This window comes from Lemur catta, chromosome 20 (assembly GCF_020740605.2).
Source record: "Lemur catta isolate mLemCat1 chromosome 20, mLemCat1.pri, whole genome shotgun sequence".
NCBI lineage: Eukaryota > Metazoa > Chordata > Mammalia > Primates > Lemuridae > Lemur > Lemur catta.
The window spans coordinates 5,954,297-5,979,499 of record NC_059147.1 but is presented as its reverse complement, the minus strand read 5'-3'; the positions used below and the strand labels follow the sequence as shown (position 1 = coordinate 5,979,499).

At 55.0% G+C, this 25,203-nt stretch overlaps 1 protein-coding gene across 1 annotated transcript in view; it reads left to right on the top strand.

The window, feature by feature from the left end:
* The window catches only part of ZNF423 (zinc finger protein 423), a 312,507-nt gene that overhangs the window by 83,094 nt on the left and 204,210 nt on the right, over nucleotides 1–25,203 (top strand). The window contains exon 3 of the mRNA XM_045533248.1: nucleotides 19,751–19,951. Within this exon, the coding sequence (XP_045389204.1) occupies nucleotides 19,751–19,951 (201 nt within the window). The remainder of the gene's footprint in view (nucleotides 1–19,750; nucleotides 19,952–25,203) is intronic.

Genomic DNA, 25,203 nt, shown 5'->3' with positions numbered 1-25,203 from the left:
CGAACCCTACAGGCCAAGTTCCAATTGTCTGCAGGAAGCGCCCTGCCCAGGGGGGCCTTTGAGGGAGGATTTAAGTCCATTCTGCCTGGCACTCGATGCACAATGTTGGCAAAAAAGTTTTTTCTTTCCTTCCGACCCCCATCCCCCCAATCCCTGAATGATTACGGCCCTCATTAAGCAGTGTAAGAGGCTGCACTTTGTGGTGCTAATAAATCTCTAGTGATCCAGAAATCAAGGCTGCCCTGGCTCCGTGCACATGCGTTCCGGCTGCTCGGACGCCGCCTGTCCTTGCGTGCCCAGCAGGGCAGATCCAGCAGCTTTCAGAGTGGGAGGGAACCCGGCCCATCCAAGTCTCTTCTGGTGCCGAGGGTCCCCAACAGGTGTTCTTCCAGGCGCCGCTTGGATGCCTCCTTGGATGGGAGACTCACCTCCTTCCAAAGCAGCTTGGTCCCTCATGGCAGCCCCGATTGTCCGTTTGCTGAGCACTTACTGAGGGCCACTGATTACTTAATTAAACAGACACTATTGAGAACCTCCTCTACATTAGGCACTGTGCGAGGCATTAGGGACTAACCAGGTGACCCAAGATGGAGATTTCCTGCCCTCCTGCAGCTTACACTGGCCTGCCTGTCAGGAGACCAGAAGCGGCAAGTGTGACAAGGCCAGCGCTGGGAGAACTAAAAGTAGGCAGGGTGAGGGCATGGGGGCCGCAGCGCCACAGCCCTGCTCGGACGAGGAGTTGTTAAACCCAAACTTCTTGCCCTGTTTTTATAAAACCCCACCTGGCCTGGCTCCCACCCAAAAGTGCTGACCTTTCAACTCCTTAAGCACTACAAGTGTGCTCCGCCCCGGGGCCTTTGCACTCACTGGCTGTGCCTTCCACCTGGAATACCGTTCCTGCATTTTTTTATGCCTGGCTTCTTCGTGCCATGCAAGTGTTTACTCAAATGTCCTCTCCCCAGAGAGGTCTTTTTTGACCTCGGAGGCTACAGTTGCCTCTTTACTTGCATCACTGCCTAGCTGTCACCTCTGTCGCAGTTCTCTGCCCTGCGTCTGTCACCGCCTGAGATTTTCTGATTATTGTATTCCCTGCTGCCCGGTGGATTTTGTCGGAGTGGTTGAGCACTGTGTCCCCAGTCCAGGACGTTGCCTGGCATGCAATAGGACCACAGTCACGAACTGTTGAGTGGGAGAGGGCTTGTGAGGCACGTGCCGGCTCTGTCTGTCCCCTCGTGTGATGCCCACAACAACCCCCTGCTCTGTTATCCTCCCATTTTACAGATGGAGAAACTGAGGTTCAGAGAGGTTAAGTAATTAACCTAAGGCCACACAGGGGTGCATCTCCAGCTTGTCTAAGGTCAAACCCAGGCTCTCAGTCCTCACGATGAAGCAGTGCAGGTTCTGTCTCCTCCTGGTGGCCCCATGGGATCTGTTCTGTGCCCTGTGACCTCCCAGAACAAGCCTGCTCACTTTATGGGCCACTCTTGACAGTCTGTCTGCCTCCCCTCCGCGCCCCCTCTTAGAGGACAAGATGCTTGGAGAGATACCCAGGGCTGGAGGATGTCGCCATTGTTGGAGACCAGATCGCTGGGGCTGGTGCTGGGAAGGCCCCGGGCAAGTCGTGCAGGCAGGAGAGGGATTTGCCGCTCTGCCAGGAGGGGCTGCTGAAGACCCACCAGGCCTGAACCGATTGTGGGGGGAGGGCCACTGAGACGCCCGCCCCCGTGTGCAGTTGCTGGCTGGGGTCTGCGGAAGCCGGGCCATGCACCAGGCCACCTGTTTCAGATGCCTTCCTGAGCTACGTCATGGGCACGGTGGACCAATTCTTGGATTCCTGGGGTAACAAAGCATGGGTGGGGGAGGATGTTGCCACACGGTTCAGCTTTCTTGTCCAGGAGCTCGATTTGGAGGTAAGCCCCTGGACGTGGGCCAGGGGAGCCTGCAGGGGGCTAGGGGTGCTGGGGGCCCTGAGATGAGCTGCCGCTCTTTATTTGCTCCGTCCTTGCTGTGTGGTGTTGGCCCAGATCCTTGGCCTCTCTGGGCTGTGGGGGCCTCTTCACTGCCCTGCCTGGGGCCACTGTTACCCTTCCTTCCGGGGCTAAGATGCAGGAGTTCAGGGGCTTGAAGACTGTGGCTCCAGTGCCCCCTGGGACAGACGGCCCAACGCCACTGTCTGGCTTGGGGGTTGGGCTGTGGTGGCCGATCCCGGCACTATTTTGGTAGAATACCAGCTTTTGAATATCACTTAATCTTTGAGAAATCAGAACACTTGTCTGGCTGAGGTCACAGTGGGATTTGAACCCAGGTCTGACCTCGCAGCCTGTGCCTGGACCACGGCACCTTGCATGGAGCCGAGTGCACCTTGTGAACGACGGGGCACTCCTGTGCTAGAAATGTTTGCCAGTGAGATTTGGCCGAGTTGAGTTACTGCGGAGTGTGGAGGCTCTCGAGCCATCTCTGTGCGTGAGCAACGGCGGTCTGTCCTCAGTCTGGGTTTCCCACGTTCGCCTTGGCCCGGGATGCACATGCTGACCCCAGCTCCGTCTCGAGGGCTCTCTCCCCGCCACGTCCTGATTCGGGACTTGGTGGTGTGTCCCAGGCCTTCCTCAGGCCCCACGTTGCCATCGGACCTCGGTCTCGCTACTCTGTGCCGTGGGCACGCGGGCCTCCTCTCGGCTCCTGGAACGGGTGACGCGCCGTCACCTGGATCCTTTGTGCCGGCTGGTTCCTTCCCTTCCCCGAAGCTGGGCTTACCCTCCTCCTCCTCGAGGCCCGTCACCACCTGGCTGAAGCTGGCCTCTCCTGGTCCTCCTCACGTCTCCTCTTTCATTTCCTTCGAAGCTCTGATCACTCGCAGAAATGATTTTGTTTCTCTATTTATGTGTCTGCTGTCTTTGTCCCCCACGTGGGGGTAACTCCCTGAGAGGATCTGTCTGCCTGGTTCCCGGCCACGTCCAGGGACAGCCCCTGGCTTGCTGTAGGGTCTCGATGAATGTTTTGTGATCACACAGATGTGCCTTAAACGTTCCACCGTCCGTCTGTCTTCTGGAGAGGGGCGTCGGGCTGGTCCTGGCGGCCTCGGCCCTGCTCCCTGTGGCTGGCTGTGCCCCTTCCGTGAATCAGCGCTGGCCGCCGGCGGGAGGCGGGGGGAAGGTGCCTCCCCGAGGAGCCTGCTTCCCAGAAGCATCCAGCCTACTTCCCCCACTGGGGATCCCCCAAGGACAGAAGAATTCAGGGGCTTCTTGGAAACCCTCCTGGCTTGGCCCCTGGAGGGCGCGGATGACTTGGGGCCCCGTGTTTAACTGTTGGTGACGAAACCCAGGAAGCATCCCAGCTTCATGCCTAGGAAGGGGAAATCTCCTTTGTTGTGGAGAAGAGAGAGGAGAGGAAGCTGCCAACCGAGAATTCCCAGAGTAGGAATTTCCTAAACTTCCCCAGATGACTGGGTGCGAGGAAGAGGCCCTGCCGTGACTCACCGGGAGCGGGGGCCGTGCTAGGGGATGTGCGCTCCCCTGCGCAGAGTGACCAGAGAGGGGCTCGTGAAAAGAACACAGGACGGCATCCTTCAGGGTCGCTGCCCAAACGCCCCCAGGCGGCCCTTTGTCCTTTGCACTTGCATGTACAGGAAGGCGGGAAGAGCGGACGGCCAAGCTCTGGGGACTGTAATGGGCCCTTGCTCCAGGTGATCTGAGGCAGGTGGCCCTCCGAGCACCACCTCCAGAGATGCTCCTTAGGCAGCAGCTCCCAGGGTGACCCTATTTGCAAAGCAAGGAAACCTGTTCTAAGATAGAGACCCGCCCACTGCTCCCCGGTTCTCTGCTGGGGGCTGCTCACATTTATCTAGGAGTCACAGACCCCCGTGATTTCCCTCCAGACGGAGTTTTAAAGGCAGACTCTAAAGGACGATCCCTGGAAGAGATGACCACGGTACAAGGGCGAGTGGAACAAAGTGTGAAAAGGTTAGAAATCCGCGTGCGGCTCTGGGTCCCCTTCTCACATGGTGATTGCTGCGCGTGGCCGTGAGTGCAGGAGGGGACGGGCGAGATCCTGTTCATCAAAGTGGTCACAGCCCAAACCTCGTGGTGAGATTTCAGGTGATTTTTACTGTTTTCTTTATACTTTTCTGATGGCTTGTATCTTTGACATCAGTCACAGTTAGCTTTGAAATCAGAAATAATAGTATATAGCTTCATTTTTGTGGGAAAGAAAGTGACTCAAGAAGCACAGAGGCAGTTCTTGGGGGAAGCCGGCGGACCTCGGGCTGGCCTGGGGTGTGCCCGTGCTGGGGCCACGGTCAGGACCTGGGGTGCTTGCTGGAAGTGCGGGCAGAGCCCCCAGCGTGGGCGTTTCTGGGTGGGCCCAGGTCTCTCCTGCATCCATCCTGGGGGCCCCTGGACCTCATTTCTGGGGTGTCTGTCCTTGGTGAGTCTTGCTGCTAGGTGTCCCTCTTTGACAGGTGCCTCGGCTTGGAAGCAGCTTCCGTCCTGTGCTGCTACACCACCTGCCTTGTCTCCTTACTTGACGCCCTGGAGATGGAGTGGCAGCAGCTGGACCCTGTGGAAGCTCTGCCGTCCACGTGGGAAAGCTGAGGGCTGTGGTCTTGTCGGTCTTTGCCTGTGGCCTGGGCTTCTCTGGTCTTCCCTTTCCATGTGAGAGGGGTGAACCCAGAGGGGTTCAGAACCTGCTATCCTGGGAAGCACCTCCACAGTCAGAAGGAGCACTGCTCTCTTGGGTTGGAACTCCCGTTGTGCCATCCTCTAGATGTGGCCTCTCAGGGCCTCGGTTTCCCCATCTGTGATAGCACCTACCTCACGGGCAGGAGGTCACAGTGCTGTCCATCAAGCTGCTTCCTTTTCCTCCCCTCCCTGCAGAGAAAAGGGGCTTTGCTGGAGAGATTTCCCGAAACCATTCTGAACCCTGACCCTGGCCACGTGTTGTTGCCTGTAGCAAGTGATCATGTGACGTCACCCGATGTGATTTCTTAGCAACCAGTTCCTTCTGGTCGGCTCGGCCATCAGATGTTCTCCTACAGAGAGAGTTTGAGTAATTTTTTCCGTTCGATGTGCACTCATGGAAGGGGGCCAGGATGCCTTTTAGGCAGTACCTGGTTCCTCCTTAAATTAGACTGTTTTCAATTCTCATCTCCCCGAAGGTGGTTTTCCAGACTCGGCTGTGACTCACAATCTCAGCCTATCCACAGGAGGGTCAGAAAATTGGTGAGAAGTCAGAGTTGGGGCATTGATTTTTTTTTTTTTTTTAAACACAAAGATGGAAAATCTGCCTTTACTTAAAAATGACTAGTGTGGTGTTGTGCAGCAAGGGTCCTGCCTAAGAGAATCTGCTTTAAGGAGTGATGTGCAGGACTTTACATCATCCTGGTCTTCAGTCATTCACCACACAGCTACTGTGCCCCTGCCACGTGCTGGGCACCTGCGAGGGGCTGGGATTCCCCAATGGACAGATGGAAGCTCCTGCCCTGGGAGAACCAAGTGCTTGGGGACCATTTATTTTTCTTAAGCTGGAACCCCCAGCCCTGCCCCTCCCTGCCCCCGGCACCTGTGTGGGGAAGGAGCCCAGGGCTGGACAGTAGCCCAGGTTCTGCCAGTGACGTGCCTCGGGGCCCTCGTGGGTTCCGGGAGAGCCATGGACCAGGCTGGCTCCTTGCTCCAGGGCCTCTCCTGTCTAAAACTCTGTGCTTCCCCGTGATGCTCCAGTTTGTTCACCATCGTTCCCTTGAAAATTTTTTATCATTTAAAAATTTTTAGTAGCACAGCGATAGTGTTTTTTTAAAAAAATGAAATATTTCAGATACAAAAGAGAATGGCGAGCATTCCCGGACGTCCGTTTGAGTGTGAGGAACACGACACTGATCAGCCAGCGCAGCTCCGGCCGCCTCTGCCTGCCCTGGGGCCTGGCCGCCCTCGCGTCTGTGTCCGTCTTTCATCTGGAAATACGCAGAAGCGAGAGAGAAGTACTATTGGTGAACATGTTTTGAGACTAATACAATTGTTGTCGTATTTTACCATGTATGTGGCTTACCTTAGGTTGCTGTTTTGCTCAGCGCCATGTGTGGAGGAGTGGCCCATGTGGTGCCGGTCGCCCTGTTTGGTCAGTCTGCATTGCTGCATGGTGCCTCCTCGGTAAACGCGCCACATTCTGCCTGTCGACCTCCTGCTCGTGGAGATGAGATGCTTTCTCTCCTTGTGTGGGTGTGCTGTGGCGAATACTCCCGCACTGCACTCAGGGAGGTGAAAACTGGAGTCATCTAGCACGGGAGCCTCGGCATGGCGTGCCTGGGTCAAAGGGCATGGCTTGGACACCCTCCGTCGTCTCTGATCATCAGCTCGGCTCTCCCCACTTTAGGTGACTTCCTTCCCGCTGGTTCCAGAAGGTGTCTCCGTGGCCTCACTTGAGTCACGGGCCAAGACTGGAGTCTGGGGCAGCTCAGGATGCTGTGGCGAGGGAGGGACAGCTGCCGGCACTGCTCGGGGTCCGGGGCCCCGGGCTGTTGGGAGGAAGTAGCTCTTTGGCCTCTTGTCCTGAGCTTTCTTAGAAAGTGCCCGGCTCTTTGGCAACAGTGGGTGAGCAGGTTAAAGAAGCCAGGTTTGGGTTTTCGCTCTGATGTATGAGGACGACCCGGGCAACGACCTTCAGCTTGTGCTTTTTAGAGATGGGGAAACTGAGGCTCGCTGGGTCTAAGCAGATCCCTTGAGGTGTCTGTGGGGCCTGCCGGGCCCAGGAAGCTACTCGGCTCCTCTTTCTTCCTTTAATGACGCCTAGAGTCAATTCTGTCACTTCATAGGCGGGAAAACCCAGCCCGGAACAGGAGGGGCTGAATTACACCCCACTCCCCTAATATCCTCAACACTATGTTGATATAGGATGTTGTTACACATGGGGAAACTGAGGCTCAGAGGGAGGAGGTCACTGGCCCAAGGTCACGCCAAGAGTTAGGGACAAAGCTCAGATAACAATCAGGCATCTCCTCAGGTCCCCTTCACCTGTCCTCATTTTAGGGTATTTCTCTGCCCCGATGGAGCTGGTGTTGCTGCCCAGACACCAGTTGGACCTTCTGTGGGGTGAGCAGATAGTCCACTGGGTCCCGGTCCCCTCACTGCGCCTCTGGGGACTTCCCACAGAAAGTCCTTTCCTGCCTTTGATGCAATTTCTTGCACTTTCCCGATAATATTCTGGGCTCTTCTTAACGTGAGGGGGTCAGCTGTGAGGCATCTCAGCAATTTATAATTCTTGAAAATTCTGTTTGGTGACACGAGTTAGCATTTAATAGACACCCTGCCACCTCCTCTCTCCCTATTGTGACAAGCTCCTGGCAGAACTCTTTTGAGACGCAGGGTAATTGCACCACGCTGCGGACGGGACGGCCACGCCACGCTCCAGCGCGCCTCAAACCGTCCTCACAATAGACAGTCAGGTGCGCCCGCCCGGCTCCAAGGTAATGATTTAAACCTGATGTGACCCTTGATGAGGGAGCCCGTGTTTCTGGTCGGACGCGGTCTTTCAGCTGGGGCTTGCCTGCCATGCCGTCAACGCGAACACAAATAATTCCTTCATAACAAGTGCCTTTCAGAGGATGTCTGCCGCTGACAGCTAATATAGAATTATTGCCCCTGAATGCATTTCTGTAATTACTTCCCAGAGATCTGTCTTTGTGTTAGAAGACATTTCGCACTTTAGTAGCATGAGTGTTTTGGGAGAGCCCGAGCAATAATTATGAACAGTCTTTCCGTGAAAATAAACCTAAAAAAATTATAAAAGCTAATGCTAAAATTGCTTAGAGTCAGGGAGGAATTTCATTTGAATTTGATTCATGTATATTTATTCCGAGTATAATAACCTTTCCTGTATGGAAACTTTTTTTTTTTTTTTAAACAAAAGCAATAATGATGCAGAGAGCCCGCTTTCTAATTTTTGAGCCATAGTGAAACTGAAGACTGATTAAAAGTGACAAGTTGCTCGAGACTGAATAAAGAAGCGTAGTCCTGGAGCCCTGACAGGAGACATTTGCGGTAATGGAAAATGAAATGATTCACAGTGTGATCAATAAAAAATTAGCAGCATTTAATAAAAGGTTTCTGCTTCATGTTGACTAAAGAACATCGGGAGCAGTTTGAAATCCGAGTTAAGTGACGGTTGAGGATGAGCCTGGGGTGGGGGGTGGGGTGTGCTCGTGCGTATGGATCGCACGGATATTGGCCATCTCGAGGGGACGGCCAGCACCCCCGGGGGGGGGTCGGTCTGGAAGTTTCCTTTGCGCTGCTCACTTGACCTTTGACCCGTGGCCAATCCTCCCCCAGTCTCTGCTCCTGTTTGTGTAGGGATGGGTATCCAGAGTCCTAGGCCACCGACCAGGCCTTGCTTTCACTGGTGGTGTGGGCCGAGTGCAGTCCCCCCCTAAATCCACTCCCGCCCCATGGGGGGTCACCCCGCCTGAGGCCCCTCAGACCTCTGCGGTGGGCGGTATTGTGCTGCCCGGGCCACTGGCTTTCTTGTGCTGGCTGCTTTTGGCATCCAGGTTTCTGGAGCCGTCCCGGAATGTCTTACGGCCACTTGTGGGATGCTGAGCACCCTCGTGGGGACGAGAGGGAGATGGGCGCAGAGCGGGCAGACCTCAGCAAGTGGGTGAGGCCGTCGGGGGAGACCCCCATGGTCTCCTGAGGGAGCCCACTACCCGCACGGGCCCTTGGCCGTGGGCTGGGGGCCGCGCCCTCCACGTGGGGTGGGGGTGCTGGCCCCTCGGAAGCCGAGTGTGTGCCGCCATTTGCCTTCCCCCTTGGTGGAGCAGCGTGGTGGGAACCGCTCCATCAGGCCTGCTCCCTTCCCCAGGTGCACTTCAGCATCCCTGGAAGGTGACCGCACACCAGGCTGTCTCCGTGCGCAGCCACCAGTTACTTTTTAAAGGGCTTTTACACTGCCTCTGTGCCAGGACTGGAAGGAGGGAGGCTCCTTGTCCCCCAGGCCCACCTGGGAATGGGACGGGAGGCCCCTGGCTGGAGGGTCATTGGTGGGGAGGGAGCAGCTGGCCTCTGGGCTGCAGTGGAGGACCTGGAGCCTGGGCTGGTGGCTGGTGAGCCCCAAACCAGGGAACCCTTGGCTCCCCGCACCCTGGGGCAGCTGGCAGGGCCAGTGTCCCTTCCCGGCCTATTCCTGTTGTCTCAACCCTCCCCAGAGATACAGACCTGTGGCTGGATCTTTAAATGTCAGGGTGGGCAGAGCTTTTCCAGACTGCCTCATTCAACAGATCCTTATTGAGCACCTGCTGTGTACCAGGCCCCGTGCTGGGTGCCGAGGGGTGGGAGAGGGGGAGGCAGGGTGGATAAACTGATGTGGACCCTGCCCACCTGCAGCATGCTCACCTGCGGGAGACGTTTGCGTATCCTGCGCATGAAAATGCGATTCCTGTGGGGGCAGGAAAGGTGCCCAAGCCCCCTGAGCTCCCCGGGGGGCCTGACTCCGTGGGGGTGGAGATTCACTGAGCTGAGACCTGGAGGATGGGGTGGGGGGGATGGGGGAGCTGGGGGGGGCTCCCGTGAGCTTTCAGTCCAATGGTGGAGATCTCCCTGCGGAGCGGGGTCACGGGGGTGCCCTGCGGAAGGCAGAGGAGGCAGGACTCCCCCAGGGTGGAGCCGATGCCTTGAAGTTCTGCCCTGGGGCCTGCCCCTGGCACAGCGACAAGTCACTGAGGTGCACTGTTTGAGAAATGGCTTCTCCGTGGTCCATGCCTTAAATTGCAGATGGGGTGACCCAGGCCCAGAGAGGGCTCATCTTGCCTGGAACCCACAGCAACCTCCAGCGGCCCCCGGGCTCTCTGTCCACACCACCTGTGTTTGTCTTTGACCCTGCACCAAGATCCCTTAGCCTGGCTGCTGGTGCTGTTTCTGGGGTGCAGACCCCTCTTCTGCCCCCTTTTCCTTCTCCCCAGAAAGAGGAGCTCCTCTTGCTGCAGCTACCACAAGGGGGTAATTTGTGCCCCAGCTTCGTCGCCTTGAGTTCGGCTCCAGGACCAGGAGCAATTAGGAGTGTCAGGCGCTGGCGCTGGCCACAAATTAGCCGGATTTATCGCGCTCCCCACACTGGCCTGACATCCTTCCTCCCTGCGCACCTCCGTCTCCCTTCCCTGAGACGGAACATGACAGCGAGGGGAGGGCCGGATCGTCACCGCCTCAGGAGGTCACGAGGACGAACGGGGCACAATTTTCATGGTTCCAGGGTGGCTTTGTCCGACTGTTCTTCATTACTGCATGTGGCGAGATCAGTTTTATTAAGATTGGAAGGCTTGGAGGAGCGACACCATTAACTACTTGCTGGAAAAATATGGTTTCTTTTTGGTGGGGGCACCTGTGATTGATTTTTCTTCCCCCGCCCCAGCTGCCTTCCCTCCCTCTCATCTGCCTTGTTTTCTTTCTGCCCATTCCTTACCCGGCATGGTGGGGAGCCAAGTGCAGGTGTGCCATGGGGCGGGGGAAGTTGCCATCTCTCTTTGCCTCTGTGGGTTGGGCTGAGAACTTGAACCACCCGGGGAGGGTGGAGTCTGCATTGCTTTGTTTATGGAACACCCCTAGAAAGCAAGGTGCTGGTGACAGAGGGTCAGCCTCGCTCAGTTAAGGAGCTGTGCTTTGTTCTTTGATGTGTCTGCAGCACCGGAAACAGGGGCTGGCACATGGTAGGTGCTCAGTGAATGTTTGTCGATTGACTGAAAATCAGGAGCATTTGCATCTGATATGGCTCCAGCTTTTGGGGAGCAGATTCCTGACGGGAACTGGGTGGCAGAGACCTGGAGCGAGGTCCCCTAGAAGGTGGCCCCCACAGGGAGCTCCTACAGCCTGAGCAGGAGGTGGTACCATCCTCATTCTCTAGGTGAGGAAACTGAGGCTCAGAAGTATAAGTAACCAAGGTCTCACACAGAAACGGACTTGGACTCAGGTCCTAAATCTCCAAAGAAGAGACACTTTCATCACTGCCCAGCCAGCCTCCCTGCCTGGTTGAGGAGTGAGCAGGTGACCCCGTGATCCAGGGGCACTGGTGGCGCATCCTGGCCATGCCCTAGGGCAGAGACCCTCAGCAGGTGCCGTGGGCTGTACCCAGCCCTCAAGGTGTATTGTTCGGCCCAAACTGTGTTTCTTAAAACTTGAAGTCAACATTTAGAATTACAGAGATTTTACATAAAGACGTGGATTTCCTTCTTTAAAACAAAGCAGCAGATGTGGTTCTGCCAGGTGTCACTTGTCCGCGTGGTGAGCATCTGGGGGGGGGCTGAGCCGGGACCACTTCCGTGGGTGGGCTTCTTCGCCCAGCCCCGGCCCAGTTCAGCCTGTTCCACTCATTTGTATGATTTGTGTAGTGGTGGTGGCAGCATTGGAGTTGTGAGCTTTGGTGGCCCGCTTGTTCCTGAGTGATGACAGCAGAGTGGGCCTTCTTACCCCTGTGAGCCTCAGTTTTGCCCTCTGTAAAATAGGGCTGATGGGGACATCTCCCTCATTGGACCACGGCGCTGAGATGAAGGGTACGAGTGAATCGGAGGGTCTGTTCTCAGAGGAAGCCATTGCCACGACTCTGTCAGTCTTTTTGGCCGCAGGTTCTAGAATCCCTGACAACTGAAGAGGCATCCTCTGGAAGGTTCTAGTCATTTCTGTGGTCAGCTGTGGGCCTGTGCAGAGGCTTGTCCGGTGTCCAGTCCCTCACGGCCAGCCGGGATGGAGCATCCCTGCGAGGCTTGTGTGATGCAGCCCAGGCCAGGCTCGGCGTCTCTGACCGACCTGGGCTTGCGATTCCATCTGCAGAGCCATCGGCACTGCCGGGGACAACAGGCGCTCCCCAGACAGCCGTCCTGAAGTCGCTTCCTTATTTAAGAAGCAGAACTTGGACAGCAAATTATGTGTTAAAATATTTGCCTACAGCTCTGCTGCCAAGGGGACCCTTTAGGCTGAGTGTTAAATGTTACCCCGCTGCCTGCACTGCAAATATTTTAAACCTGAAGATAAATAATGGCTGCCTGGCGGAGTCTGGGCTGGCCGTGGGTGCACAGGCAGGGCGGCTGATTGGGGCTGGCAAGCGCCACCCGCCCGGCCACAACCGCCCCGGCACGGAAAGGCTCACGGCAGGGCCCGAGCAGATACCAGGCAGAGGCTGAGCCGGGGCTTTGACCTGGCGCTGGGTTCTGGAGGTGCTTCCTGCCCTCGGGAACACGTTTGTAGGAAACATACAGGCTGTTAAAATGGAATGTACGTTTCTGTTAAAAAAAAAGTTGCTCCAGGGTGAAGTCTTTGCAAATGGCAGACACCTTCCTGCACTGGTTTCCCCTCAGCTACCTGCGGGGGGTGAGGACAGGGAAAGTGGGCTTGGGGGTGTGAACACATCCGTGCTGTGTCCCCAGGCCTTGGCCCAGGGCCTGTCCCTTGCAGACCCCAGTCACAGACCGCGCTGCTTCCCAGGGGAGGTGGCTTGTACCTTACTCAAGGTCACACTCTCTGGGCGGGGGACAGCGTGGACTGGAACCCAGGACTTTCCTTTCCTGGCTGAGTGGTTTTCCTTTTTGTGGTCTACGTGGCCACTTTTGTGCCTCTCAGGGGGGTGTGTGCCCCGATGCTCCTCGTCCTTCTCTGGCCTCAGGAGCACGAGGGTCTTCCTGCCAGACCCCTCTTGTGTGGCGTCCGCTGCTCTGGGCTGTGACACGCTGGGTGCGCCTTGGTTTGAGTTGGTTGACTCACCACAGCAGCAGCAAGGCAGTCATCATAAGCTACCAATTTCTCAAGTTTTACTATATAGAAACTTGATGTATCACCTCATTAAAATCATTTAGCTTAATTCAGTGAGTCCCAGAGAGGGTAAGTGACTTGTTCAGGCTCCCCTAGCTGCTGACTGGTGGAATATGGATTTGGACCCACACGGCTGGGCTCTTTCCCTGCCGTCCTGACAGTCCCCGGAACGTGAGTCCTGCTGTCTGCTGCCCGTGTGTGTCGTTATTTCGTGACCGTCCTTATTTCAGCGACTTGGTTCTGTCAGCCCCACTGAACTCCTTATGCCGGCGGCCCGACGCTCCCCGCACAGTCGAGCTCCTGGTCAACCCCTGGGTGTGCCTAGAATTCGCCGGCGGTGGTTCCGCTTTCTGCAGGGGTGGGTGACACCTGTCACGGCCCGACCGGGGCAAGTGAGACCTGGGGAAGCCTCTCTGGGACTCGCCAGCCCTCCGCACTCGCACCTGGCACCCTTCCTGGCCGTCCTCTCTCTGTGCCGCGGTCTCCGCTGTCCCCTCGCCCTTCATCCCACTCAGCCCTGCTCCAGCCTCCCCGTGGCCCCTGGAAACCCTGCAAGTGCCACCTACAGGGTGCCCGGCTGTGTGTACACCCCACGATGGCCACCCATGCAGGTGAGCCTCACCTCCACCTTGCGAGGTCAGAGAGGACGGTGTCACCAGGACCAGGCTCTGACAGGAGACATGGCTTGGTCAGGGTCTCCCACGTGGCAGGGTGAGGGGCTCTAGAGCTACGGCTGGACCTGGTCCCTGCCCGGCCCTGGCTGCGTAGGCCTCCTCTTTGGCGTTCAGTTCCTCCTCTCTTTACCATTCTCTCTCCCGTGTTGATTAAGCATCCTTTCTGTGCAGGCTTTGAGGCCACCTGGACACACAGGGCCGGGGAGCACCGTATGTGGCAGCAAACATGTGTGCGTGGTGCCTGGCACATGCCGGCGCTCCACTGATACTTGGGGACGAGCGAAGGACCGAATGGACTGACGCTCGCGGTGCCGGCGCTGGTGCGTCTCCGCCCGGCGAGCCCCGTCCGCGCCTTCTCTGCCTGGGTGCAGGGAGGCGGCTCCTGGCCCCCCGCCTTCACGCTGTGGCCGCTCAGCCCTGAGGCCCCAGAGGTCCCCAGCGGTCCCCAGGAAGTTCTCAGGGTGCCCAGGGCTCTGTGCTGGCCAGCTGGGCCCCGGGCTTCCCCCCAGGGAGCAGCGGGGGCCCCCTGCTGCGGGGGATTCTTTCTGATCCTGCTGGCCGGGCCGAGAAGGAGAGTTTCTCGCTGGTATTTCTGGCTGGTCCTCTCGGCTGGCCCTGGGGAGGAGGTGAGGCCCCCACGGCCCTGACTCATACCCTCGCGAAGCCTTTCTGAGAAGGTAGGAAATGTCCTGTTCCCAGACCTGGCAGCCCATGGGCAGCCTGGCCCCCTGGGGCCTCTCTCCTTTCCCCTTTTCCTGGCGCTGGACTCGGCCAGCTGTCCCCTGCCCAGCCCTTAGTAGGCTTTCCCTTTCCGGCCCTCCCATGTGGTGGCTAAGAGGCAGGATCTAGAGTCCAGAAGACCTGGGTTCGGGTCCAGCTCTGCCCTTGCCAGCGTGTGCCTGTGTGTGGTCCTGAGCCTCGGTTTGTTTTCCCGTCTGCAGAGTGGGGCTGTCCATTGTACCCACTGCAGCTGGGTTCTGTGACAATCAAAGTGGGGCGATGTAAATGTGCAGTGGCACCAGGAGTGGTCGGCATCGCGCGGGGGAGGGGGGCAGCGGGGCTGGGCCACCTCCCTCCGTCACCAGCAAGGTCTGTGCTGCCCCTCCCCTGAGAAGGCCGGGGCCGCTTCTCCTGCCACACGGCCCTTTTTGTGAGGTCCCACTGCCCTCTCTCAGTTGCCACCTCCAGTGAAAGCCCTTTCGTAAGGGCAGTGGCTCGGGGGTGGAAAAGTTCACTGCTTTCTAACGAAAAGTGATCAAGGTGGAAGGTTTTGTTATATCTTCTCTTTGCTCGTAGAGAGTCCCCCGAGCCCACACCTTAGGTCCAGGGACTCTGGGTCCAGTGGGCGTGGTGTGGGGGGCTCACTGGCGTGGGCGTACCCTCTCCCTCCCGGCTTCAGGAAGAAGTTGGTGGGACAGAACAGCGGCATCATATGTCAGGTCGAACCATTTGAGATGGCAGATAGTCAACTCTTTTGACTTAAAAAGATGGCATCTTTCTCTGGTTCAACCCAATACTTATCAGATAATCAATAGCGCTGGAACCACCCCTCCCGCAGACCTGCTTCTTTGAAACCGACTCCGTTCATCCATTCACCTAACAGCCGTTGAGACCCCACCGTGTGCCCACCTGTGTGCCAGGGGCTGGGGAGGGCACGGGGCCACTCAGACACGGCCCCTGCCCTCGTGGGGCTTACACTCTGGTGGTGGTGGGGTTCTGGCTGTCTGTTGCTGGGTCACAAGCCACCCCAAACTTGATGGCCTAAAGCAACACTTTATTATTATTTCTCGAATTTCTCTGGGCTATGTTCACTTGGAAGTCTCTCGGGGCATTTCTTGTGCAGTGGCAGCTGTGTGGTGCTTGGGCTACAGCCACCTGGAGGCTCGTCTGGGCCGGATGTCCTAGACGGTCACCCCACGGCCCCAGTCGGTGCTGGAGGCTGGGAGCCCAGTGGGCTCTCCCCGTGCGGCGTGGGCTTCGCACAGTGTGGTAGCTGGTTCCGAGGGGGAGTGTTCTGAGAGAGCAGTGGAGGCTGCAGGCCTCCTGCCCTAGCCGCAGGGGTCTGGAACTTCACTTCTGCTGCATCCTATTGGTCAGGGGAGTCACTAAGGCCAGGCAGCCCAGAGGGGGATTAGATAGATCCCTTGTCTTGCAGGGGGAGGCAAGGTCTCACTGAGGAAAAGCGGGGGGGGGGGGGCGGTGTTGTGGCAGTCTTTGGCCGGCGCAGTCTGCCACAGGGAGACAGGTAACAGTAGCCCCCAAAGGTAGGAGTGCGCATCATGCTAAGTGCCCCGACCTCTGAGAAGGGAGGAGCCCCTGGGGAAGGACAGTGGGGACCTGTTCAGGCCTGCGGGGAGATACCTGTGAGGCAGGTGTAGAGCTAGGAGAAATCTTCCAGGTGGGTAAGAGGAGTGTGAAGCCCTTGGCAGAGGAAACTTGGCAATTCAAGGAGCTGACAGAAGGTCTTTGTGGCCGTGCAGACGAGTGATGAGCCAGAGAGGTCACCGAGCCTGGCTGAGCCCAGGGGCTGTGGTTAGGACCCTACCCCGGAGTGTGCGGGGTCTACAGATTCCCCAAACTCTGCTCAGTTTTCCATCAAGTCTCTGCCTGGAGGAGCAGGTGTAGCAGAGACAGAGCTCGAGGGGCTTGAAGCCTGGCCCTGCCACTCCCTGGTGGCCTTGCTTAATCTTTGTCACCTTACGGAGCCCCAGTTTCTGCACCTGTGATGCAGGGATAGGACGGTGACAACTCACAGGGCTGCCTGTGTTGGGAAGTGCCAGGCATACGGCAAGTGCTCAGACAATGCTAGTGCGCTTGGGAGATGCCTGGGCAACAGGCTGGAGGTGTGCACGTTGGCAAACAGCCACGCTATAAGTGGTCCAGGGTGGGGCGTGGGCTCTGGGGAGGAGGGGAGCTTTGTCCCCTGCACGGGCAGGCCAGCGTTTACGGCCCCACACGTGGCCCCGAGGGCCAGGGCTCTGATTCAAGATCCGTTCAGCGTGCACTTTCCCTGGGCGAGCTCTTCTTCATGCTGTGCAGACGGCCCCCAGGAAGACTGGGAAGGGGCTGCTTTCTGGAAGTCCTTCCCGGCCCCGGAGGCCTGTGCAGAAAGAAGTGAGCTGGCCGCCTTCTCCTCAGCCTGCTGACTTTGCGCCTCAGGCCCGGGCGGTTGGAGGGGCCAGCAGGTCGGCTGGGGCTCAGCAGGCCAGGTGCTTGGCTCTGGGCTGCCGCCTCTGTGCTTGCTCAGGTGACGCACAGCCTCAGGGCGGGGCCATCAGGGCCTCTGGGCTGGACAGGGCAGGACTGGGGGACAGGCAGGCTGGATCAAAGGAGTAGGGAGGGTCCAATCATTTGGTCCCCAGGGGCTTACTGAGCAACTGCTGGGGGGCCCAGGAAAGAGGAGACCCCAGAGAGTCTCCAGATAGGACCGGTGTCCTCAGAGCGCTTTGTCCTCCGAGATCCCGTCTCCTGGGCCTGGGAGAGCTTGGGGCTCCAGCGGGCCTCCGGGAAAGGTGTGCTGCTTAAGTAACAGCAGGACTGTCAGGTTCGATTCCTCCCGTGCGTCTGGGTCACCACGCAGAGCCTCGGTTTTCTCATCTGCAGATGGAAAGTAGCACCATTTACCCTCTTTCGTCACCGTGAGGCTCAGATACTTCCAGGCATGAAAGTGCCTTGCAGAGAGCAGCCCTGCCCGGGACCGAGGGCTCCTGTTCTGCAGACTCAGCAGCGGGGCCTTGGGTCTTCTGGGAGGACCCGCTCCCCAAAATGTCTTCAGGCCAGGGAGTCTTTTCTCTCTGACATCACCTTCCTGGGGTCAGGCTGGGCGACCTCTGGACCCTGGGGGCCCAGGTGGCGGGTCCGTGCCGCCGTCTGCTCTGAGCTTGCTTCCACCTTCGCGCCCCGCCGTCCTCCCCGCCCGCCGCCTGCTGCCCGGCCGCCCGGCCTGCCCATTAGTAGCCCCAGCCGTAGGGGAGGTGACAGTTCCTTAAAACAGATTTATACTCTTGGATGACTTTATGGGTTTTTGCCTTATAAAACCTGAGAGTTGACATTCTGATTTATCTACTCCTGAGTCAACAGGATGTACCAGATTTAAAGAGATCAAATACATTGTAATGTTCGTGGTTCCAGTTGTGGATTAGATGAGCTATTATAGAAAGTGCTGCCAAGTAAATATGGCCAAAAAAAAAAAATAACAAGGGGATAATTTAAATATGTCCATTAAAGTGTGTGTTAAGTAAAGTAGCACAAGCGTGGTGCTGACTGTAACTTATTATCTGGAGAGTCGGTGTGGTAGATAAAGCTGGAATTATGGTTCTTTTTTTTCCTCCCACAGAACATTTTTTTTATTGAGGAAAAAGACTGTAAACGAGGAATTCAGAGACGGGCGCTAGACTGTGTAACCATGGCTGTGTGATGACTTATAATGTTGAAGGCTCCAAATGATATTTCTCGTTTCTTTGCTTTCTATTTCTTGCCGTTGCTGCAGCAGCGGATCAGATTCCCTGAGATAAATATGCTGCCTGGCTTTTAATGGGATTTCTGTATTGCAGGGAGTTGGCGTCTTCTGATAATAAAAGAACCTAAAAATTGTACATCCCTTAATTGGTAAGAAGAGAGATGTTTTGATGGGCCACAAATGGAAACATTGATTTTACTGCCTCGGTGCAGCTCCAGGCGGCGTGTCACGCGACGTCCCCGCCTCGGAGGCAGCAGCTGGCTCTGCGATGAGCTGATTTGCGTTCCCAGGTTCTTGGTGTCGGGTGCTTGGAAGTGCATGTTCCGTGCGGATGGGAGAAACAGAGCCCTTATGACAATCTCTGTTTCTAAATTGAAATATTTACAGGACTGTGGTTTCTACCGTGAGTTGAACGCATTCTTCGCTTCACGTCTCTCTTTCTTGCTTTGGTGACCAGCCCTTGGGGGCTTAAGGTTGTGTGCTAAGCCTTTTTCTGTAACTGTGATGTCATGTATGTACACACTTGTGCACGCACATACGTGTGTTTTTGCATAAGCACATACATTTGCATAAGTATTTTTATGTATAAATAGTAGAGATCTTTTTCTTTGATTTAAATCAGTGTCGCCAGTTTCTGGGCTGGTAGATCCGTTTTCCAGGATAGACTGTGGGAAGAGACAACACAAACTTGGCTTTTCCGATCCGAGTGTCTCTGTATTTTAATGGGCAAGTTCTATCCACTGACATTTATTAGGATTACTGATATATTCTGTGTATTATATTTACCAGGCTTCTTTTGCACTTTGATTTACAAGTTCTTGATGTGTCTTACTAATCTCTTCGAGGCTCTGTTCCATTTCCCACAGATGTGCAGGAACGTGAACTAGACATGGAGTTAAGGTGTCGAACTGAGTGTCTGTGGGGTGCTGGGGATGTTGCCTCCCCTGGCTGGATGCCAGGTCCCTCACCTGTGACACGGGAGTGACGGAGCCGCCCCTCTCTGCGTGGGGCTGGGCCACATGATCTCTTGACCCCCCTTTAGTTCTGGGATGCACGAGACTGTGAAATGGGGCTGTGCGTATATGGTCGTGGCTTGGCACAATCACAAGACGCTACACAAACGCAAGGCACCATTATCATTAATTCACTTTTCTCTACACATTAGCTGCTGTCTGCACAGTGCTCAGCATAGAACAGGTGTTTTATTTTAAAGAAATCAGTTGAGTCATTCCAAGGCTGGCTGTCCCTCTCCGGGCCAGTACCAGGTCACAGGTGAGGGGTTGTGCCTTGTGAGCTTGTGATTTGACCATGCACGGTTCTTCAAACGCATGTGCCTCCTTTATTCCAGAATCAGGACATTTTTGCAAAGAAGCAAGCCAACATCATCACACTGGGAGGCCTGCTGTGTGGAAGGTGAACGTGGCTAGGAATTCTCCCAGGTCTAAATTGCGAGGCTTTGGGGAAAACTAAAAGTTTAGGGGTATGAGGCCCAGCTGATGGAGGCTGTAGAGAGGTTCGTAACAGAGTTGGGTTTTTAGGAGACAAAACGCTAAGGCATTTTCACCTCCCTGATGGGTCACAACCCCCAGCATCCATGCCCAGAGGGAAGATGACAAGAAATCCCCCTAGAAGATTTGTACCAAGAATTAAAGAATCTAGTTGAGAATTACGGCACCACATGCTACAAAAAAACCTCGTCTATTAATATACTGAGAGGTGTCAAGGATAATGGACCCCGGGAGGTAGAGTAATTAAATGTATCTTAATAAATGCCGGGTGATTCTCTCAAAACCCTTTCCCAAGACCCCATCCACTGACATGGACTGTATTCTTCCTGTTGGCAGGAGGCCTAGAAGGAGAGCCGGAGTGCGATCGGAAAGCCAGCCGTGCGCTGGAAGACAGGAACAGCGTGACAAGTCAAGAGGAGAGAAATGAGGACGATGAAGACATGGAGGATGAGTCAATTTACACCTGCGATCACTGTCAGCAGGACTTCGAGTCTCTGGCAGACCTGACGGACCACCGGGCCCACCGCTGTCCTGGAGGTAATGCTAAGTAGCACCGGGACTCTGACAGGTGGCTACACGGGTAATTGGACATAGCAACAGCTTGAAGCCTCAAGTGAGATTAAAGAATTAATAATGTAATTTTACAGTTAATGTCATTTTATTGTGGTGTCTTGGGTACCCTGTATCTGCCTTTTAAATAAAATTAAAAATAAAAGCAACAGCTTTCCAGCAGGCAGGAATGAGGTAGAGGCACCCTGTCCCTGCCCTGCTCCCCCCAAAACTGTACTATGTGGTATGTGGGCTATCAGTGGGGGGGGGGCTGCACCCTGGATTTCTGGAAGGGCTTTTGGAAACCCAGAAATTAAGAGGTTGTTAGTGCTGAGTTAAGCAGCTCGAGTGTGGAAAGCTGCATGAAGGAGGGAGCTCTGAGGCAGGGCTTGTGATGGGGTAGGGAGGATTTCAGAGGCCAAGGTCAGCCCGTGCAGAGAGGGCCCCAGTTCCACTCTGTGCTTGACCTGCCTCTCTGAGCAGGAGAAGGGTGGCTGGGAGCTGTTTTTGCTAGACCCGACTGGAGCTCTATTTTCCATTTACTTGGTGCCTTGGAGAAGGTGTGCAAGACAGCAGTTTGATAGGAGCAACTTAAGACTTCACAAATTTTGTGTGTGTGTGTGTGTGTGTGTGTGTGTGTGTGTGTGTGTATGTGTGTTTGGGGTGTCTAGGGTGGGTGGGTGCTGGGGGGATGTGCATTCCCTGGGGTGTGGCAGCCATGCTCCAGGGGCTGGCACATTTCCAGGTTCTGAGATTTGCAGAGGGAGTTAGTAGCATCTGTATTTCTTACACACCCTTCCTGATCTTCCTCCACTGCGGCTGGTGATGAAACCCCTTGGATGCTGGTTTGCGGAAGAGGGCCTGAAACCTCAGACCAGCATTCTAAAGGATACCTGTCACCTGCTTGGTGGAAAATTTTCTGGTGGGGAATAGATTATGACCCAGAGTTCTCACTTTCCCTGCTCCTCATGCCATCTTGGAATTTTGAAGCCAGATGTTTGGGCAACAGCTATGACTTGCCCTCTAGTGGCACCTGTGCCTGCCTAGCCCTGACTAGACCAAGTCTTTGTCCTCAACCTCTGGAGGGAACAGATATGAAAAAACTTAAGAGGACTTAAGAAGACTCTTAACAGTTTTAGACTTCTGGGGGATTGGTAATTCAAACCCCAGTCATTTGGAATTTGTGATATTTCAATCTGAGGAGAGGTGATGGTTAATTTATAATTCTAGAATCAGAATTGGAAGGGACCTATGGGATTAGCTTTTTCACTGCCCTCATTTCCCCATGGGAAATGCTGAGGCAAGAAGAAGGAAAGGTGATTGCTTGATGGTCACATAGGTATTTGGTGACCAAGTCGGACCTCTTCAGGACCCTGGGCTGTTGATGGTCATCTCACTTGAGAAAATAATGGACCCTGGTGTCTCTTTTCTTTTCTTTTCTTTTCTTTTCTTTTCTTTTCTTTTCTTTTCTTTTCTTTTCTTTTCTTTTCTTTCTCTTTTTTGACAGGGTCTTTGTCTGTTGCCTGGGCTAGAGTGCCGTGGCATCATCATAGCTCACAGCAACCTCAAACTCTGGGCTCAAGCGATCCTCCCACCTCAGCCTCCCAAGCAGCTGGGACTACAGGCATGCGCCTCCCTGCCTGGTTAATTTTTCTATTTTTTGTAGAGATGGAGTCTCGCTCTTGGACCCTGGTGTATTTTTTGATTTAGCCAAGAATTGACATGGAACCTTAACTATAAGACAGTGAAATATGGTCATTTACCTTAAAAACAATCAGCCAATTGATCTTCCATTTTCTTTTTTTTAAATTTTTTTTTGTTTTCTAAGCCATGAGTACTTAACCCTCTGACATGTATTATTTTTCATGTATAGATACAGTTTTTTTTTGTTTTATTTATTTATTTTTTTTGTTTTCTTGAGATAGAGTCTCGCTCTGTCACCCAGGCTAGAGTGCCATGGCATCAGCCTAGCTCACAGCAACCTCAGACTCCTGGAGTCAAGCAATCCTCCTGCCTCAGCCTCCCGAGTAGCTGGGACTACAGGAATGCACTACCATGCCTGGCTGGTTTTTCTGTTTTTAGTAGAGACGGGGTCTGATCTCAAGTTCCTGACTGCAAACGATCCTCCCACCTCGGCCTCCCAGAGTGCGGGGATTACAGGCGTGAGCCACTGCACCCAGCCAATCTTCCATTTTCTAAATGTAACAGAGCAGCCGTCTGTTCTGCTGGGCAGGGTTTTCTTGAGTCCCTGTGGCTCTCAGATGGGATCCTGTCCCCATCACCGCTGAAGCTGGCTTTTCCTCCAGCCCTTCAGAATCAAGGCGATTCTCCTGTCTCTCAGCTTCACTTTTGAGATTGGTGTCGTTTCTAGGTGGAGAAAGGAAAACGTGAGACGCTGGGGCTGTATGTGGGTGTCGGTGCCAGAAATAAGAAGTGGTAGCTAACTGTGCTCTGGCCCTGGGCAGGGCTCCTTTCCCTGGTGGACGCTTCTCCCGCCAGGCTCAGACGTCTCTGCGGGGTCCCCAGCTGTCCTCATCGATGCTGGTGGTACCCACTGATACTCCTGCCCGCTTCCTACCAGGACCCCACTAATGACCTCCACGGGGACAGGGAGCCAGGAATACCCCAAAGCCTGGAGCACTGGAAGGGAGTCGGATATTCCTTGAAAGTGTGCGGGAAACGACCTGGCCTTATAGCATCCCTGAGAAATTCATTACCGCCCAGTAAAGGTGTGACCCCGTCTGGGAGGGCTTCCCTGACATGGATGGGACACGTGAGGAGTTGTTTCCCCCAGGTCTTAGGTTTGCCCGATGACAGGATAGACCACTGGGAACTGTGCACACGGTACTCTGAACAATTTCCTACCTGGGATGCCTCCACACTCTTCTACTGTGCACTGGTTTTCTAGCTGTTCCCAGAGGTGTGTTTGGGGCTACTGTATGTGTGTAGGGTACTGGGACCCGTCAGACTGAGGGGCTTTGATGCCAGACTAGTCAGCGCTGTTCACCTTAAAACGTCTGCTTTATACGTTGGGCTTTGGCACAAGACGTTGTTTGGAAATTGCCTCTGCTTTGAAAGTTTGGAACTGATGTGAAAATGCACTAGCAGCCTTTCCCGGCCAGGCGTGTGGGTCTGCTCAACACTGGTCGTGGACAGAGGCCACCAACCCTGCTGCGTGCTAGCACTGTACTGGGGACACGGTAAGTGGACATTGCCGCCCTCATGAAACACACATCTGCAGGGAAAGGTGGACACTTGACAGCCGACAAAGACCATTCCAGAGAGGACCACGCCAGGCTGAGGCTGGGCAGAGGGCTCCCAGCAGATGTTACTGCGGGAATGAATGAGTCTAGTGCTGTTGAGAATTTGGGGCCCAAGGGCAGCACCACCTGTCCATCCTGAGGTCAGCTCCTCCTGGAATGGTGGCCTTGGGTACAACCCTCGTCCCTGTGGATGCTGTCACTGCTGGAAAGTGGAGGCAGTGCCTCTGTCCCCAGACCGGTGTGTTCTAGGAGTGGGGGCACTTCCGAGCGGTTGTCATTTAGGGAGAGGGGCTGTGTGGTGGGGTATGTTTGTGGGTGGTGACCTTGAATATGGTTCTTCTTCTTCTTCTTCTTTTTTTTTTTTTTTTTTGAGGTAGGATCTCACTCTGTTGCTGGGGCTAGAGTACAGTGGTGTCATGATAGCTCACAGCAACCCCAAACTCCTAGGCTCAAACGATCCTCCTGCCTCAGCCTCCCGAGTAGCTGGGACTGCAGGTACATGCCACCATGCCTGGCTAATTTTTTTATTTTTTGTAGAGACGGGTTCTCGCTATGTTATCAGGCTGGTCTCCAACTCTTGGCCCTAAGTGATCCTCTCACCCCGGCCTCCCAAAGTGCTGGGATTGCAGGTGTGAGCCTCTACACCTGGCCTAGTTCTTCTTTAAAACTGCTTCTGCAGAGTGACTGCTGTGACTCCTTGTCTTTCTGCGGTAGTTGGGGGTGGAGGGGTTGGGGACAGTGTTTTTCTCCATTGGAATCTAGGAGAGTAGCCGTGAGGTTTGGAGATTTCTGAGGCGGGGGGAGCTCACCGTGGAGGGGAAGGCTCCTACCGGATGGCTGTGATGGTGTTCCTCAGGGAGACCCCACCCGGAGCCTGGGCCCCTGCACTAAATGTCCCTCATTTCCGGCTTGGAGCTGGAGAAGGCACCTTCTCCGCTGTCCCCCGGCAGGAGTGGCAGTACTGGGCCGTAGTGGGTGAAGCATGTATGTGCTCTTCAGCGCCTCGGACAGCCCCATCGTGTCCTACCCCACACCCCACTTGTGTCTGAGGTGAAACCAACCTAAACCCATAACGTAGTAAAGACAAAATGAAACAAGCAAAAACCAATCCTTTCTATTCATTCTCATGGGCTGTTTGCTTTCTCTGTTTCTTCGCAGCCCCTACCTACAAGTAGAAATGTTTACACGCTGGAAGCCATGAACACTTATCCTTTTATGTTCTGAATTTGTCACTCAACATTTTTTGAATGGATTTCCAATGTTATATAGCTGTCACCATGTTTCTCTCCTTTTTTTGGCGGGGGGACCTCTCTTTTAACTAGCAGTGCTTAAGGGGGTCAAGCTTGAGTTGCTGGCGCTGTGTCCATATCCTGTGAAAATACTAAATTCAGACTAAAATGCCAGTAGATGAGGATTTTTGCAACAGAGTCGATACAGGCTGCAGGGCCGCGTTGGTGAATGTGGTGGGCTTGTCTGTCGCTAACAGAGACGTTGTTTGTGGGCACCGGGTCAGGAAGTGGCAAGGATTTGGTGGCTGGCTGAGTTGCGAGGGTGGTAAGTCCCAGTACTGTCGGGACAGCGAGTGAGCTGAAGCTGACCTGGATGTACTCTGTGCGGTGTTGGCCAAGCACATCTGTGCTCTCTCAGCTGTGTGAGGGCTGCTTGTCACCCTCTTCCAGGAGTCAGGAGCACGTCAGCTGCCTTGGCAAGCGTCTCTGGGAACTGCCTGGGGCACCACAGAAGCAGGTACGAGAGGTTTGATTCACGCATAGGCGATTCCAACTTTTTATGTGCTCATTGAAGCCAGTCACCTGTGGACCTGTAGTCTGAATTCTGTTGGAATGTTTATCGTTTCCTGCTACAAATACTACCTTTTAAGGATATTCCGATTTAAATTGACCACTGCTCTGGCTAAATGACTGAGGCTGCCTGCCGGGGACGTTCGGTGTGTGAGCCGCGCCGCCGCCGTGCTGCAGA